The sequence below is a fragment of the Bacillus rossius genome, chromosome 11, assembly GCF_032445375.1.
Source record: "Bacillus rossius redtenbacheri isolate Brsri chromosome 11, Brsri_v3, whole genome shotgun sequence".
Lineage (NCBI taxonomy): Eukaryota > Metazoa > Arthropoda > Insecta > Phasmatodea > Bacillidae > Bacillus > Bacillus rossius.
The window spans coordinates 45,195,397-45,212,666 of record NC_086338.1 but is presented as its reverse complement, the minus strand read 5'-3'; the positions used below and the strand labels follow the sequence as shown (position 1 = coordinate 45,212,666).

At 36.9% G+C, this 17,270-nt stretch overlaps 1 protein-coding gene across 4 annotated transcripts in view; it reads right to left on the bottom strand.

The window, feature by feature from the left end:
- The window catches only part of LOC134536901 (hemocytin), a 154,636-nt gene extending 137,502 nt beyond the window's left edge, over window positions 1–17,134 (bottom strand). For 3 of the 4 annotated variants that reach the window (XM_063376975.1, XM_063376978.1, XM_063376977.1), the window contains exons 1-7: window positions 16,953–17,134; window positions 13,833–13,981; window positions 7,253–7,307; window positions 4,713–4,840; window positions 4,173–4,332; window positions 2,293–2,423; window positions 372–467 (exon numbers count right to left, since the gene is read on the bottom strand). In XM_063376975.1, the coding sequence (XP_063233045.1) occupies window positions 372–467; window positions 2,293–2,423; window positions 4,173–4,332; window positions 4,713–4,840; window positions 7,253–7,307; window positions 13,833–13,981; window positions 16,953–17,038 (805 nt within the window). In that variant the 5' untranslated portion in view covers window positions 17,039–17,134. The remainder of the gene's footprint in view (window positions 1–371; window positions 468–2,292; window positions 2,424–4,172; window positions 4,333–4,712; window positions 4,841–7,252; window positions 7,308–13,832; window positions 13,982–16,952) is intronic. The other variant, XM_063376976.1, reaches the window with a different exon arrangement.
- Window positions 17,135–17,270: the final 136 nt, after the last annotated feature.

The window sequence follows — 17,270 nt, the reverse complement described above, 5'->3', positions numbered from 1 at the left end:
GCATTTCATTTGTATTTTCATAAATCACCACTAAATCTGTATTTAAAAAAAAAAGGCAGTCATGGGAACTGTCGATAGAAGTGAAAACTTAAAACTTTGCTTTTATATTGTAATATGACATCATTTCTACATCAAATAAACTTAAAAAATTATTTAGGTATTATATCACTAGCATGTAGGTGACGTGAACCCATAAGTTTTGTCCATACCAAAAAACCGCTCAACGTGACTAACAAAGTTTTCACTTCAAAAATTCCAATTATTTTTGATTGACCCTCGTACGTTTATTGAGAACGAGCCCTTGGATGGAGGAAATCACTGATTTAAAAATCACGAGTAAGCATGACTGGCCACGACAGCAGACTACTCACCGTACTGGCACTGAGGGCCGCGGAAGTCCTGCGGGCACTCGCACAAGTTGTGCGACAGGCACTCTCCTCCGTTCTCGCACGGCGGCTCGCAAGTCGCTGGACAGAGGGAAGATGTTACAAAGACTGAAACAGCTCTGTGGTTCAGCACTACACAAGTGAAATCTAAGTAGTTAAAAAAAAAAAAAAAAAAAAAAAAAAAAAAAAGGCAGGGCTGTGCTGCGGTCATAAGTCTCGTCTATCGATGAAAATGACGAACGTTCCAATCACAACAAATCTGAGCTCGAATCGAAGCCAAATGGATGTTGCAGCAGGACCGTGGAGAGAAATCAAACATCCAGAGACAAGTAATTTTGTCTGCCCCCACAATATTATTACATGTACAACTTATAAGCCTCACAATTTAAAAAACAAATTACATTTACGGGTGTTAGAAGTTATTCTTACTTGGCGTGACAAAAAAACTAACACTAATTTTGCATGAAAAAAAATTAATATAATTAAAATTATAAAAGAACTGGAGTAATATCATAATTATGGTTAATAAAGTATAAATTAAATCAAATTCATTTTTTTAAATAAATACTTATTGTTGAATATTAATATAAACATGTGTATAATATTAATTATTTAATTTAGTAAAATATACTAGATAAATTTTTAAATAATAATGAAAAATAGTAAATATCATGACTACATATTCTAATTAAAAATATTAATCTTTTTTTTGACATAATAAAGTAATAACATAATAAGTTATAATTTACAATATAAATGAATTATACCTATGGAAAAATATAACCTCACTTATATAATTAGGTACTCTTCAAATACACTTGAAAAAGTTTATGAACACAAATTCTATCAACTAATATTCACAATTAATGAATGATTTTAACTGCATTGACCCATATTCGATATCAATCACTAAAGCATATGAATTAAACTAAAATCACATCACGGATACTCCTAAGACTGGGCACAGGCGTCTACATGGTAAAACACCCTTGGAGCCTGCAGGACTCATGAAAGCTGGGGCGGGAAGTCGCAGAGAGCACACGAAGCAGCCGGTGCACACGGCTGCACGCAAGTTGGACCTTACTGTCCCGACGCCCCATTAAGGAAGGTTGCACCGTACAGACCTGACGCATAACACACATCGAGTGGCAAATGGCCGAGGTGGTGACCTCTGTAAGGCTCAGGCCACAAAACAGAAACTTCTTATTTAAATGCCTATATATTTTGTTATAGTTTTAAAGTATATTATACTTTCTTTCCTTTAGTTTCTATTTGTTGACTGGTTGCCTGATTACAAAAAAAAATCCAGAGGTGGATAAAATTGCCATTGCTGCCAACATCCAGGCTCATCCATCAGTAATAAAATTTATGCACACAATAAAACACGCGTAAAACGAATGCGGTATACAGTTTTTGCCAAATACTAGACTTTACAAAAAATAACATACCCCTCATTGCTACACAGTAAAAAACCTAAAACCTAACAGGTTTGCAAACTAAATTGATATTTAAAAAGGCTGAAATACTAAGTTTCAGGATTTATTTTCATTTTGAGCACTTGACACAAAAATTTACCTTATTACGTTGAGTAACATAAGCTACCTGAGAGAGATTTGTCGTAAAAAAAATGCTGACACACACAATATTTCAGACAAGCCGTTAAGTTTTACAACTTCTGTCATAATAGTAAATAACACTCTTCTGTAACTCGATGTCTGAATTAGTAACAATCACGGCAAATCCGTGATATTCAGCAGCACTGAATTACCAACGCGCAGACTGCAAAGGTCCCAAGCTATGGCATTTCTTTCCACCCACCCAAAATTCCTTCAGCCAATGTGGCCCCTTTCGGACCATTAATTGTGTACTAAAAGGAGCAAGCCATGCAGGCACAATCGTGAATTACGTTTGCAAGAGGGCACCGAAACCCAGTCCGGGCGAGCGGGAGTCCAGACACCGTCCTTGCACAACATGTTGGTCACGGAGGAGCCGTCCGGGAAGCGGTGATGTTCGTCGATGCAGGACAGGGTACAGGTCCTGCAAACACACGCACGACGCCATGACGATCACTCGCTACATAAATTTCAAAGAACAATATAATGTTCAAATTAAATTAAAATATTCATAGATGCTTTTGTAATAGTGGATAAATGTGATTTTTCTAGTAAACGATTCCATATGAACATAAATGGCTGGACTCAAACCTTTATTTTTTATGCCAATAAATTAAAATATTCATAAATGCTTTTGTAATAGTGGATAAATGTGATTTTTCTAGTAAATGGTTCCATGAACATAATGGCTGGACTCAAACCTTTATTTTTTATGCCAATAAATTAAAATATTCATAAATGCTTTTGTAATAGTGGATAAATGTGATTTTTCTAGTAAATGATTCCATGAACATAAATGGCTGGATTGAAACCTTTATTTTTTTTTACGCCAATATTAATTTGAAGTTCTTGACAAGACTAATACATAGATCTGGAATAATTTGTTTTAGAAATATTATAGGTAGTCTTAAAAAAAAGAATATTAAAAGTGAAACTGTGTTATAACCGCACCTATTACGAACCTATTAATCATGTTTTACAACAAACCTACAGAAAAAAATTAAGTGATAGATGAGCTGTCTGAAGTTAAATACAGTACTTAAAAAGTACAATCCTGAAATAATATTTAAAAAAATTTTTGATGAGGGGTTTTTTTTTTGAGGGGGGGGGGGGGGTTGATGTCGGAAAGACTCTCCTGTAATTACAAAATATTCAATAATTCTAGCAAAAGTGTTTGTTCGTGTTGGAGTATTATTTATGAACATACCCCTGTGTCAATGTTGACAGTAACGAGGGAAAATGATAAGCAAAAGACAAAAAAAACAGCCTGTATAACATAAAGAGTCTACATTAGAAGCTTAAGCAACCTCAATTCCCCTCCTCTCACTAGCACTCCTGGCAGGCCAGAGATACAGGTCTTTCGCTCGGACACACCAGTTGTCGGCTTGTTTGTTTGTATATGAATTATGTATGAGGTTTTGTTTCACGTGGTTATGCAAAGGGACTTAAGGCAATTGGACCTCCATACCAACTTCATGCCCATTAATCGGGGTAATGCCAGCACGTTGGGATCAATTCCCAAATGCATATTTATATTATATAATATGTATATAAATGTGTATATGCATAAATATGTATATAAATGTGTACAAGCATATATATATGTGTGTGTGTGTCTATGCATATAAATTTATGTGCAAATATATGTGTGTATGCATTATATGTGTATTTGTGTACATATGTGTTTATGCATATACATATATATGTGTGTGTTTATATATGTATATCCAAATATGTGTATATGCATTTATATGTGTGTATATGGGTCAAGCTGAATTGTTGCCCATTGGATGGGCAGCCCTTCAGGATTTTTCTGGCAATGGTTTTGTTTGTACAGCGACTGGAAGGGCAGCCCATCCAATTTCTGAAAACATGTTTCTTTATGTTTAAATAATCCTGAAAACTTGCCCATCGGAAGGGCAGCCCATCAGGAATTTTTTCTCACAGTGGTGTTTTTGAAAGGTTGTCTGAATTGTTGCCCCTCAGATGGGCAGCCCAACAGGAATTTTTTCTCACAGTGGTGTTTTTGAAAGGTTGTCTGAATTGCTGCCCCTTGGATGGGCAGCCCATCAGGATTTTTCTGACAGTGGTTTTTTTGAAAGGTTGTCTGAATTGTTGCCCCTCGGAAGGGCAGCCCATCAGGATTCAGTCGCCCCTATACACGAGACCCCACCTGGATGAGCACGTCCTGCGCACGTTGTCCGGGAGACGGGGGAAGTTGAGGCAGGGGCTGATCTGGTACTGGCACTGCGGCCCGCCGTAGTTCTCCGGGCAGTCGCACCGGTCCGGCGCCGTGCAGATGCCACTGTTCTGGCACCCCGGGTCGCAGATGGCTGCCGGCAAGCACACACACGGCACGGGTCAACGTCGTCCTGCCGCCGGCGCCATTTGCACGGCGTCGAACCCACTTTGAGAAGCACGTGTATACTTACGTACGCACATCAGATGTTATACTTCTTCAGAATGATTAAATAAAGCATACAGTAATCATAAAAAGGAAGGGAAACCACATGTTTGCCATATTAAATAGAACCAACAAAATTTGGCACGCACGTAATGACATAATTTTTCTTGGCTAATTAATTATAAGTAAACATTCAGAAAACTAAACTTATTGATTCAGTTTTCAATACAAATAAAGAGCATATGTTTTCCAGTTTGTGACGATGAATAAGCGCGCTGCGGAACTAGCGCGAACGGGTTCTCGACTCACGCTCGCACGGGGGAACGCGGTCCCACTCGGTGCCGCGCACCTCCCACTGGCCCTGCTCGCACGCCAGCGACAGTCTCGTGCTGCCGTTGGGCAGCTTGTAGCCCTGGAAGCACGTCACGGAGCAGCCGCTGGAACAGAACCGACACGCAACCGCTCGAATGACTCCCTCGCAACCAGTGGCGTAACCAGGATTTGTGTATGGGGGGGTGTTAAAAAGCATGCGCCGCCCCCCCCCCCCCCCCCCTATATTAAAGCGGGGGTCCGGGGGTCCTCCCCCGGGAAAATTTGGATTTTAAGGTGTAAAATAGTGCTATTTTAGCAGTTTTCGGTACTTAAATTTAAATATTGTAATGGTAAAAATTTTATTAATTTTAATATGAAATTTGTTTGAGTGATGAATAACAAATTAATTAAAGATTTGTGGCTAGGGGGAGGGGGTTGAACCCCTAAACCCCCCCCCCCTGGCTACGCCCCTGCTCGCAACGACAATGCTTCATGGGTCTCAATCCATAGCCGGGGGGGGGGGGGGTTAGGGGTTCAAACACCCCCCCCCCCCCTAGCACCAAATCTTTAATTAATTTCTTATCATCACTGAAACAAATTTCATATTAAAAATTAATAAAAAAATTTTCACCAACACAATATTTTAAATCTAAGTACCGAGAACTGCTAAAATAGCACTATTTTACACCTTTTAAAATCCAAATTTTCCCCAGGGGAGGATCCCCCGGAACCCCCCCCCCCCCTGCTTTAATACGGGGGGGGGGGGAGGGGACTGCATGCTTCTTAACAGCACCCCCCCCCCCCCCCCATACACAAATCATGGCTACGCCACTGCTCTTAGGTGTCAATCCCATTTCCAAAAACACATGAGATTTAGTAGGTGTTTGCTGTTGTTCATTTTTCGCACATGGGCTTCGTTCACGCTTCGCTGCGTTATTTCTGGTTTTATAATCTTGTACCCAGTTATGAAAGGTATAAGAGTGACTAACAACGGTACTTATGTTTGCTATTATTGTGCTGTGCAGATAAATAACATTAGTGTGTTGCTTTTCATAGGGTCAAAATATTTTTAAAAAATTATAAAATTTTTGAATACTTTATGTTCATATTAATTTTGTTTTAACAAGTCAAAACTTTTTTATTTTTTATAAAATCTGTATATTAATAAAGAAAGTATTTACGGTATATTACGATAAAACAATCAAATGTGTCCTGGTGATACATACATAATTAATTAAATGCAAGCTGCCTATTTCAAGTGCTACAATTTAAAAGCTACATACATACACGCCTGAGCTACAGGTTACAGGACAACCAAGATAACAGCAGGCTCCACAAAACTTGGAAAACTGCTTCTCTGGCTTGATGCTCTGTAAAGTACTTCAAGCCAATCAACAAACTACGTAATTAAAAATAAGTTCAGTTACACCCTTGAAAACAATTTTTCTTAAAAGACTTTGCATTTGATATGAAAGAAATTCAGTTTTTAACCTGCGTGGTACAGTGATCGGCATTAATTCCGTCACATGCGGGACCAGCGCCATGAAGGATTATGGAGTGTCTATAGAGTTTTAACAGGAATACCATAGAAAAAGTAATAATCCATACAATATTATTGAAATAAGTTGCAATATGCTCTAGAGAAAGGAAAAAGTGCAGATATGCATCTGTTTTCTTCAATATATCATTACAGAAATTTACCCATGAAATGTGAGATGGAACCTTACATGAGTGTAGATCTTGGGGAAGGGAGGCAGGGCAGGTACCCCCCCCCCCCCCCAAAAAAATTAAGAAGCCACTCACTGAGGGGGCCTATTTGCACTGGTAACATTGTGGTGACTGTGAAACAGGGTTTATTAACATAAACATCAAAACTATGTTTTAAGGAGAACTTTCCGCATATTTTAAAGTTTTCTGGTTATTGCATGCATAAAGACCAAAATATGGGCAGTATACAACATACAAAAATACAATCACCCTACTATCTAGCGATGATTTGTGTCAGTTAAAACCCATGCACAAAACTATCTGACCTTATGCCCCCCTTCCCCTCCCTCACCCGAAAATTTTCCGTAGACTTTACTTGCGAATCCTACAGATTTGCATTGTCAAGCTCTAACTTTTGACAGATCTATGGTTTTGGCCGCGGCAGCTAATTTTTACCTGAATACAGGCCTGTGGTGTCTGTATAGGTTGTTCAGATGTTTTATATAATAACAATGAGGTTCCTAAAACTATTGTCCAAACAATTTAATCACGACTCAGAAATTTTTCCAAGGGAATGCTAATAAAATACTTGCATACACGACATTAATAGTAAATAACATCTAAATAAATCCCGAAGAGAAAAAACATGGATTATTGGCAGCATTTATTTGGGAAAATATTCTGACGGATGAGGTCAAGTTGTAGATGTGTGGCGTTGACGGACGAAAGAGTGACGGACAAACGTAGGCGACGGGCTAATGTAATTCCGTCTTAATGCTTTTAAATTCTACGGATAATACATATTATAAGCATTTTCTCTCCGATTTTACCTGATGGCTGTGCAGGAAAGTTTTGCATTCACTGGCGCCTCTGGGCGCGGGCAACCTGTAAGCAAGAAAAATAAAACACACATGTTCACAAAGACACAATCGAAGGAAATATTTTTCAAATAATATTTTCAAATAACCAGCAGTTACAAGAATTGCAGGCTTTTATGGCCTTTTTATGAGGTTTCTAAGCTTCTGGGTTTTAGCCGCATCAACAGTATAGAGTACAAAAACATTTTGGTCACTAGTAGGAGACTGTTACCCCAATGATGGAGACTGCATAGTCAACTGAAATGTTGGTAAATTCTTCACTTTTGACACAGTATAAAACCTAAAGCCAAGAAAACTCACAACCTACTGTAGTTTATTAAAAATTAAAACCAATATTCCTATAATATGAGTATTATTGTGAATATTTTAACACAGCAAAAAAAGTTTCTAAACTATGATAATTAAATGATTAAAATGAGTAATCCGTACATGTACACACATGTATTATACATTGAAAAAAAATCATAATCTCAGCTTCCATTTGAAACAATCCTTGCATTTTTTTAAGAGTATTAAATATATGTTGGGCACCTCAAAAAAAATGTATCAGTAACAATTATTCCATCTTGACAAAATGAAAAATGTATTTATAAGACAGCCATTTCCTGGCTTTTATGATAACAGACCAATTTTGTCAATGACTTATTAAGGCTCTGTCCTACACACTGATTTGGTTATAACATTTTTTTGTCATTACTATTAGTTAAAAAATTTATTCTAATAGCTCTTTTAAAATGCACAGGTTAGCAAACCACTTGATATTTAAAAAGCTAAAGTAAGTTTCACGACCTATAGTTATGTTGAAAATTTGAAAAAAGAAAAAAAAAAGTTTACCATCTTATTATATGAGCTACTTCAGCAAAATTTATTGTATGAAACAATGATATATTTCACATGAGTCATTAGGTTTTTCTGCTTCCGTAGTAAACATTTAACATTCCATGATTCCGTTAAGTCGACATCTAAATCGGTAATAATCACGGGAAATCTGTGATACTTGGCAGCACTGCCAACATGGCAAATGAGACCGAGCCCGTGAGTTTGAATTATGGGTGACGCAAGCGGCAAGGCATCATTCACCAGTCATCCACGCTGCAAAGTGGTAAGAAACGAAGCCCTAAGATGGATCAAAAGACGGAATTCATTGGTGAGTACACTGGGAGCACCCCTGGAAAACCCACCAACCATTTCCTACATTTCCGACCCGCAAGAAGCTACACCGGACCTGTCAGGAGTCAAACGTGGACAGCCCTGAATAGGTGTCACCAATCTTTAAAAATAGCGAGAGCCAACCACAAAAAAAAAAAAAATTAAAAAACTTCAAGCCAATTTTTATTTTGCATTGTGTCATTATTATCATGTCATCCTTTTTTTTTTCATCATATATATTTGTCTATAATTGTTTTCGATGTATTTTGCGATGCAGTGCCATTCCTGTATATTGTAACACCTGCTTGTAGGTGGTGCCTATCTGCATGCGGTGCCTGCCTGTTCGCAGTGTCCCCTGTGCATTCATGTTTCCTGCAGGTATTTGTTTGACTGTCTGTACGTGGTGCCCATCTCGAAAGATCTCCTCCAACTGTCGGTGTGCATCTGGACCTGTGTGTGTGTGTGTGTGCGTGTGTGTGAAGTCCTGTAACTTGCAAGACTTGCAGTATCCTGCACCGGGCGCCATTTCCTCGCCAAGCCTGGCCCCGAGATAGTCCGACCGCACAGGAAGGCAGGCAGATACCATCCTGCCACAGAGAGGGACTACACGCTATCACTTCCTGCGCTCGAGCGATATCTGTCCTGCACCAACGGGGCACGCCGAGTTTTATAGCTCTTGTTATCAGCACTCGCAGAAAACACTTGACTCCGATTAAGAAAACAGAAACGTGTTCAAACTAGGAAACGTAAGAGAACAAGAAAGGACGCATACCCTTCTACAGTTTATTTATTTATTTATTTATTTATTTATTTATTTCAGATTTGTGACATGCCCACTGATAGTTATGACACTTTTATGGTGGGCACGAAAAAACTAAATACAAAAGACAATAATTACAAAAACACAAATGTACAAACACACAAGACATGTAGTCACTGCATAGTCACGGCAAGCAAGTCTGCACTACGCAAAGGAGGGCACCACCTACAGGAAGCATCCATGTAGGTAGATACCACATCAGCAAGTAGTTACAAACCTACCAGCCAGCACCTCACACATGAAACAAGTATCAGACGTCCCACGCATTACATGCTTGATAATGGGATTGATATTAATTATTAGTGATGGGCCAATTAAATCCTCGAGTCCTCAAATACCATCAAATCCTTAATATTCCAAGGACACAATATTTGAAGAAATATATTCAAAGAAAAATATTCGAGAATACCTGTTAAGACCTATTCTGCTACCATTCCCCAAGATCTTGAACTTTCAACATGTAATTATATAAATAAAATTACAATATTTATTGATTCTGGAAACTTAGTTCATGAATAAAACATTTAAAGGGTTAAATGTTTCAACACACATAGTGTTAATATTATATTAATTTCTTGTACATTATTTTATTTTGGACCCTTGAGACCTAGCTTTCGATTTGAGAGGTATATTCGTAGTACCCTTAGGGATTTGAATTCAAGATTCAAAATAGAGAAAATTGGGATCTGACTCAGCACTAATATTAATTAATATATATTAATGTGATAAACTGTATATTTTCAAGTTACACACTAATGTAACACACTGAAATTAATTAACAGGTTTCACTTAGAGGAACTGATTGATTCACAGAATCCTCTAAAAGACCATGGAAATCGACTTCAAAAGAAGTTATGCTCATTGAGCCGTGGCATGTAAAAAAAAATCTTCACTGAAAATTGTGACAAGTTATTTTAAAAATCTACGGTAGCAGTATACACACCCCTCAAGTAAGTGAGATATGAAAGTATGTGTTAACAGTTAATGTGCTTATGATTATATAATGATAATATAGGGGATCAGTTGAAAGGCTACGTGAATTAGAAAGATTCTCGTAAGGTTCAAAGTATTGCCTCAAATTGTTGCCCAGTTCTCAACAGCCCACGATGTTAAGATGTACTACTTTCTATCAGCATACTGAGAGCTATTTGCGTTGGAACAACCGTTCCTCGCTATCTCTTTCGCCATGCCTGTATATGCCCAGAATCTGTCCCATCACTTCCTCTCAGACACTCACATTTCCCCTCCTGAAAAGATACAAACGGTACGGCATGTCTTCCGGGAACAGTTCGCTGACCCCACCCATGACCTCCCTCCCGTACATGCCACGTGAGTCCCGTAACGAGCTATGTGTTTGTATTAGTGCTGGGTCAAATCCCAATTTCCTCGAATCTGAATCTCGAATTCAAATCCAAAAATGTACACACCCCTCGAATCCAAATCTAAATCCAAGGGTCCAAAATAAAAAAAAATAAAATGTATAATAAATTAAAAATATTAACTATGGTGTTCAAACATTTAACCCTTTAAATATTTTATTCACGAATCAATACATATTTATTTATATAATTACATAAAAGTACAATATCTTGGGGATTGGTTACAGGATAGGTATGAAAAAAATATACTGCCCTACTAAACTTCAGAGATTATCAGTGTTGATATTTTTAATTTACTTTATTTCCTCTAGCAATTTTCTTTGAATCGTTTTCCTCAAATGTCGAATCCTTCGAATACTAAGGAGCTGATGGTATTTGAGGGTTTGATTGGTCCATCCCTAGTTTACATCTACAATCAAAGGTGTATCCAGAGCAGCTACCCTCCTTCTGAAGTGAGGAAAAAAACAATCAAACAGAAAAAATATATACAAATAAAACTTTTCTGAAAAAGTTGCTAACACATTGGTTGTTGGTACATTAGACACTTTGAAAGAAACTAAAGACACTCTGTCTTCAGTGAGAAGTCATAAGATCCTGGATATGCCCTTTCAGGGATCTCACATTCTTGCTTCAGCCAGTTTTCCTGAGTTCTCCCTGTATTTACTCTCCCACCTATCATTTGTCCCTATCTGGCAAGATACATTAAAAATACAATACACTTTATTATCAAGATGCATAATCGACTATAAAGTGTTTTCCAGCACAATACATAGTTTGCAATGTTACTTTTTTCATAAACAATAAAAATATATATATTAGTTTTCTGAAGGAAAAAAAATTAAATTTATATTTGTTTCATAAAATTTTGAAAAAAATTAATTATTGAGTGAGCTCAAGATAATGAATGACTATACCTGTCAATATTTTATTTTGCTTCAAATTAATGTACAGTTCTTTGTATTCCCTAAGGTTAGTTAATGTTAATATGTAATAATCAAACACAAAATATTTACAACGCACGAATTTATGACATTTAGATACTGCATGATGTGAAAATTACTGGTACTGAGTTATAACTACGATATTGTCAGTTTCAATGTGTTTTCCGGGTTTTCAAGAACCCTTTTCGTTCCCTGAGTTTTCCCTGTGTGCAGGAACACCCTATTAAAAAGTGAAGGCTGTGGAACTGTACTGATTTTTATTTTTAATTCATTTGGGCTTTTTATTCCATCAACAGTGAGATCATCACCGTTCACTAAAACTGGAGAAGGAATCAGCCATGGCCACGACAGGCCCCACACGCTCAGTGGCCAATGAAATACAAGGTCACCGTGACGTCAACACGACGAAATACGCACCCCGACGGCCCGCCAGATATAGATTCTATTTTTAGTTACGTCGTGTCGTCCCGCACGACGGAAAGCAAAGCGAAAACCTTACAGAACTAAACTTCAAAAATAATTTATCCCCTTGGTAAATCTTTATGCTGAAAAACACAATTTTGTTTTACATTTAGGTACACTTTCACATTTTTGTAGTGTACCTTCAACTTTTTATTATTTTTAATTTTTAATTTTTAGCCTTATGAACAGCAGAATTATTTTCTGTCCCTCATCGACATATCTATAGCGTGCTTCCTTGTACTAAAATAAACCCAAACTCACTTTGTGCAATAGATGATTAAAATTAAAAAAACATATTAACCTAAGCTGATCAGGGTATTGGTAAAATGCAATTTTTATTGATTTTATTAATGACTACCTAAAAATAAAAAGAGTTTAAAGAAAAATAATTAATCAAAAGCTGTATACTACATTATTTCATGATTTCTGTAAATACGATATATATAAAAATATGCCTGTAAGTTCATACAAACCATTAAAGAAGGACCTCTGTAGTAGAAAACCTCTTTTTGAATATTTAAAAATGGTTATATTATAATTTATTAAATTACACGTGCAAAAACACAAAATATTAAAAGCAAAATATGTTAGGATACTACTCAAATATGTCCTTCATGCTATACAAAAGCATCAGTGCATCACATAAACTAAGCCCCCCCCATGCTGTGCGTGGGTAATACTGGGGTCATGTTACATAGGTCTAAAAATTAATTAATAGTGTATTTGATTTCACACTTAAAATATTTAGTCGTTTAGTAACTTCTTACAAAAAAAAAACCTTCACTATTTTTACCAAACAAACTGATACATATTTAAAAGCTTATCAATACAATTAATTGCCCCATGCCATTGGAAAAATGAACACTGAGTAGTGTTAAACTTGTAGCAAACAGCCAAAGAGACGTCCAATTGCAATGGCAAGAAAATAAATGATACCTTCAGTTATTAAACATTAACTTTAGTCACGCATCACAAGGAATGTGCCCCGAATTCATGAGCAAACATGTTTACAAGGTGGGTGGCATTACTGAATTCACAAAAAATCCTAACTGAAGTACTCGATACATTTTGGATTTCTTTACACACAGACATTGTAATTATGAGTATCTGAAATATAACATACATAATTAATTACTGTTAGCCAGAAAAAAAAATATTTCTCACTAACTTTCACTGCCATTTCTTCAATTTTTGCTGGTATTTCAAGGGACTAAAATGAGATTTACAGGTTCTGCGGATAAGTCTCAAAGCGTATAGTCTGACTGCATATGATCAAAGCTTAAAAGTAATTGCTGGAGACCCGATTATATGGTGAATTGAGATAACAAAATAACACCGAAAAGGGCGTCAATACACAAGTTATATCGTGGAATTAAGTAACATTTAACCAAAACTTTATTCAAGTCACAACAAAAAAATTTTAACATTTGAAATTCAAGGACTGTCATTATTTCCGGACAAAATTTGTACCAAAGTGCAAGGACCAGAAAAAAAAAGTTCAATTTCTTTGATTGTGCATCTTTAAACTACAAATGCTCGCTTTTAGATAAGTTTACTATAAATTATTTTATCATTATAATGCTGCATATAAACCATACGCTATTTTTAATGAATAAGTATTACAAAACCGAATTTATAAAAATAAAAAAATAACACCACAATCTTCTATTTTTTAAAAATGAAATTGGATTAAAAATTAAACCATAGAATCTTGTCTCTATTAATAACAAATGAGAAAGGGTTGAACAACGAACTGTTTTAATGACTATTGTAAGACTTACCCTGTATCAATGATGAGCCACTTGTTTTCAGCCCGCTTCTGGCTTTTGAGCGCCCTCGCAGGCCAGATGTTTTTGGGTGGGAGATGTATTTGCGCTCTTTGCCGCCACCAAACACCCTCTTGTCCTCTTCTTTCTCTTCTTCATGGCTGCTGTCATCAGAAAAAAATAATCAATACAGTAGTTTGGACACACTACAAGGTTTGAGGGTAACAAACAACAAATATACATGCAAGTGATAAAACAAAAAAAATTTACGAGTTCTCTTGTTCTAAAAATAGAAAGCGCTACTATAATATCATATTAATATTATTCATCGAAAATTTAATAGAGTCCAATGGTGGCCTATGGGAGGAGCGATGGAGGTGATTCTCTTTCCTCCCCCCGCCTTTCCCTTTACTTCATGACGAACCCCATAAATAAAAAAAAACATTTGGAGCCATAACAACAAAAAATCACTCTAGATCACACCTGACCTTTTAAGTAAGTTTGATTTTTTTTGTATATATGTGAAATTCTACCTTTTTTAATCCTACTGTAGTGTGTACAATTTTTTTTTTTTTTAACTTTACAGGACATAATAGCCTTTTCATTAGTTTTTTTTTTTTTTTTAATTTTTGAATTCTCCGGTTATTCATTCACCCCTCCCAAAATTCAAGGCTGGGTTAGTCACTGACAGAGTGACAGTATGAAGAGATCAAAATGTAATAAAAAAAATTGTAAATGTCTTCACAAAGTTTTCTAATAAAAAATAAACTTACAAAAAACTTTTTAAACTTGAATTATTAAAAATCACGCTGTCAAAATTATATTTAAAACTTTTGGATTATTAATAAAGTAAGCACATGCAAAAGAAAAAAAGGTAAACTGCTGTGAAATTTTGCAACAAACCCAAGCTCTCACACTATCTCATATAAATATTTAAATTTGACAACTCTTTTGTTGAACAAAAGAATAAATCCTGATAAAATCCTCACATTTTCGCATCCCCAAAAAACATCAATCATCAGTATTAAAAATATTTCATATTCGAGGAAAAAGTTCAACTAAATTTCACTAGATAACAATTGACATAAAAACCAGTTGTTTATATCCTAAACTTGTGTATGTATATGTATGTCTATATATAAAAAATTATATTATATATAACATATAATTATATATATTGTTAAAAATGTAATGGTTTAAATGTTTTTTTAAAACAAAGATTTCTGTTTTTGTTCATTTCAAATTTTTATTCCTGACTCTTGCAATCTATATTTGGATTCAAAGCACGCTTTAAAAACGCAAACTCAAAATTGTGTTTTGAAATTTAAAAAAAAGTGGATTTGAACCATCACTAAATGAAACTGAAGAACAACAATTTACAACAAAACATAATAAAACTCTAAATCCGTTCCAATTCATTGACAAGTTTCATCAAATATTCATTAACACATATTGATTTTGGCCAATCAGTGGCACATTTGGGACCATGGTGATACCGGGTTCACAGTTTTGAAGAATTATTCAACAATAATAGTTTTAACTGGAAAAACCAAAGTAATATTAATGAACAGTAAAATTATGTTTAGAACAAGTGCTAATAAGCTGTATACAAGTATGATGATTCTGAGAATTGAACAATGCATTCTGATTTCTTTTCTTAATTATAATTTTTTGCAGTTTTTTCTTGAACTTACTCTTATCAGTATATGTAGTATTGTTTTGTGTAAATATTTAATCAAAGTGTCTTACCACAAATTGCTGAAGCAATTAATCAATGTAATTGTGCTTGTTATGTACTACTTATTATTACATGTGTTTTAATTTCTAATGACAATAAAGACTAAATCCACTATTTTAAATGACAAAAACAGCTTTTTTATATCATAAAATATTGGCTCTATATACCAGGTTGTATCCGTCAATCCACCCACAAAAAAAAAATCCAAACGTGAGCGGATCGGATCGATGAGTGCCAGACCAAAGAAAGTGCCAAAAAGAAGAATGTCAGATGTAAAGAGTCCTATCTGTAGCACTTAATATTGTTTTAGATAAATAGTTTTTAATTTGACATATGACTGCAAAAACAGAAAGAAACTCTCCCGCAGAATTTCGGAAAGGAACAACCACCCTCTGGCTTTTCCCTTGCGATGAACAGTCTAAAAATTATCCATACCCTCGCTGGAGTTTCACTTGCTCAACTATAAACACACTGAGTTGCACGCAGGATGGGTGGTTTTGTGTGGAATGTCTTCACAGCAGTCACATGCATATGTTATTGTGAGGCTGATGCCAAAATGTTGGGGTTAAACCAGGCAAACCTAAGTTAAATTACATGCGACAAGTATTTTTTCATCGAGTATATATATATATATATATATCATTTTTCCAAATACTAACTATTTCGTCACACAGCTACTCTCAGAAACCTAAGGCAACGAACGAGACCTCCAAGGTTACAGAGGACTTCAGTCACTTGGGTACCGACTCAGAGCTCATAAGCATGAGTCATGCCAGGTCAATAAGATAGGACCCCACGGCCTTTGTCACATTAGCATGATGCATCAGCGATGACGGCCACCAAGCAACATTAAGGCCGGGGTCGTAAACTGCGCAAGGAACGCAACTAAGCAACATTGCAACCAACATAGAAAAAAGCACGCAAGTCGCAAGACGTCACCGGCCCTATAACTTAAAATTATAAAACAGAGGGGAAAAAAATTTTTTAACCTGGGCTTCTCTTCAAATACAGCTTTCCAAAACGCAATAAAGTTGGAAGTTGAACAATACTCGCATTGCATTATTTCAGAATTAATGTTACGGACGAGTTTGTTCCTGGATGAAAGTGCGGTTAGCCCGAATACGTTAGTAGTTTACATCTGCAATAAGTTGCGTTATCGTGTGTACGATAAAAAATTTCTATCGTGGGCAATCCTTTTAGTAAATTTTTTTCATTTATACCATCCGACGGTAAACATCTGCCTTGCGTGGGGTTTGCGAACCGGTAATCTTGAAAGTGGTTGCTGGACATTTTGCTTCCTTGCGCAGCTACGAACCAGGACTCGAACCCGGGACCCCTCGCCCTGAGGCTACGGACGTGGGGAAGGGAGGGGGGGTTCGAGCACGGCAGGCACTCACCGCGCGCTGTCCTGGCCCAGTGCTTGCGCCAGCACGGCCGTCGCCAGGAGGCAGAGGAGGGCCCGGCGACCCGGCTTCTTCAGCATGGGGCCGGTGGGAGCGACGCGGGCGGGCGGGCAGGGCTCAGAGCGACAGTCGTGTCCGCGGGGCTCGGCAGACGTTCGCCGACTGGTGCCCCGCCCCTCGCCGCGAACTGATAAATAGCTTCCCTCCCCCCCCTCCCCCCTCTGCCACCCGCCAGGAAGAGGACGCCAGATAGAGGCGCAAGCGCGCGCGGCCGACGGCAGGTTCTCGGCAAATAACGACGAGGGTCATTAG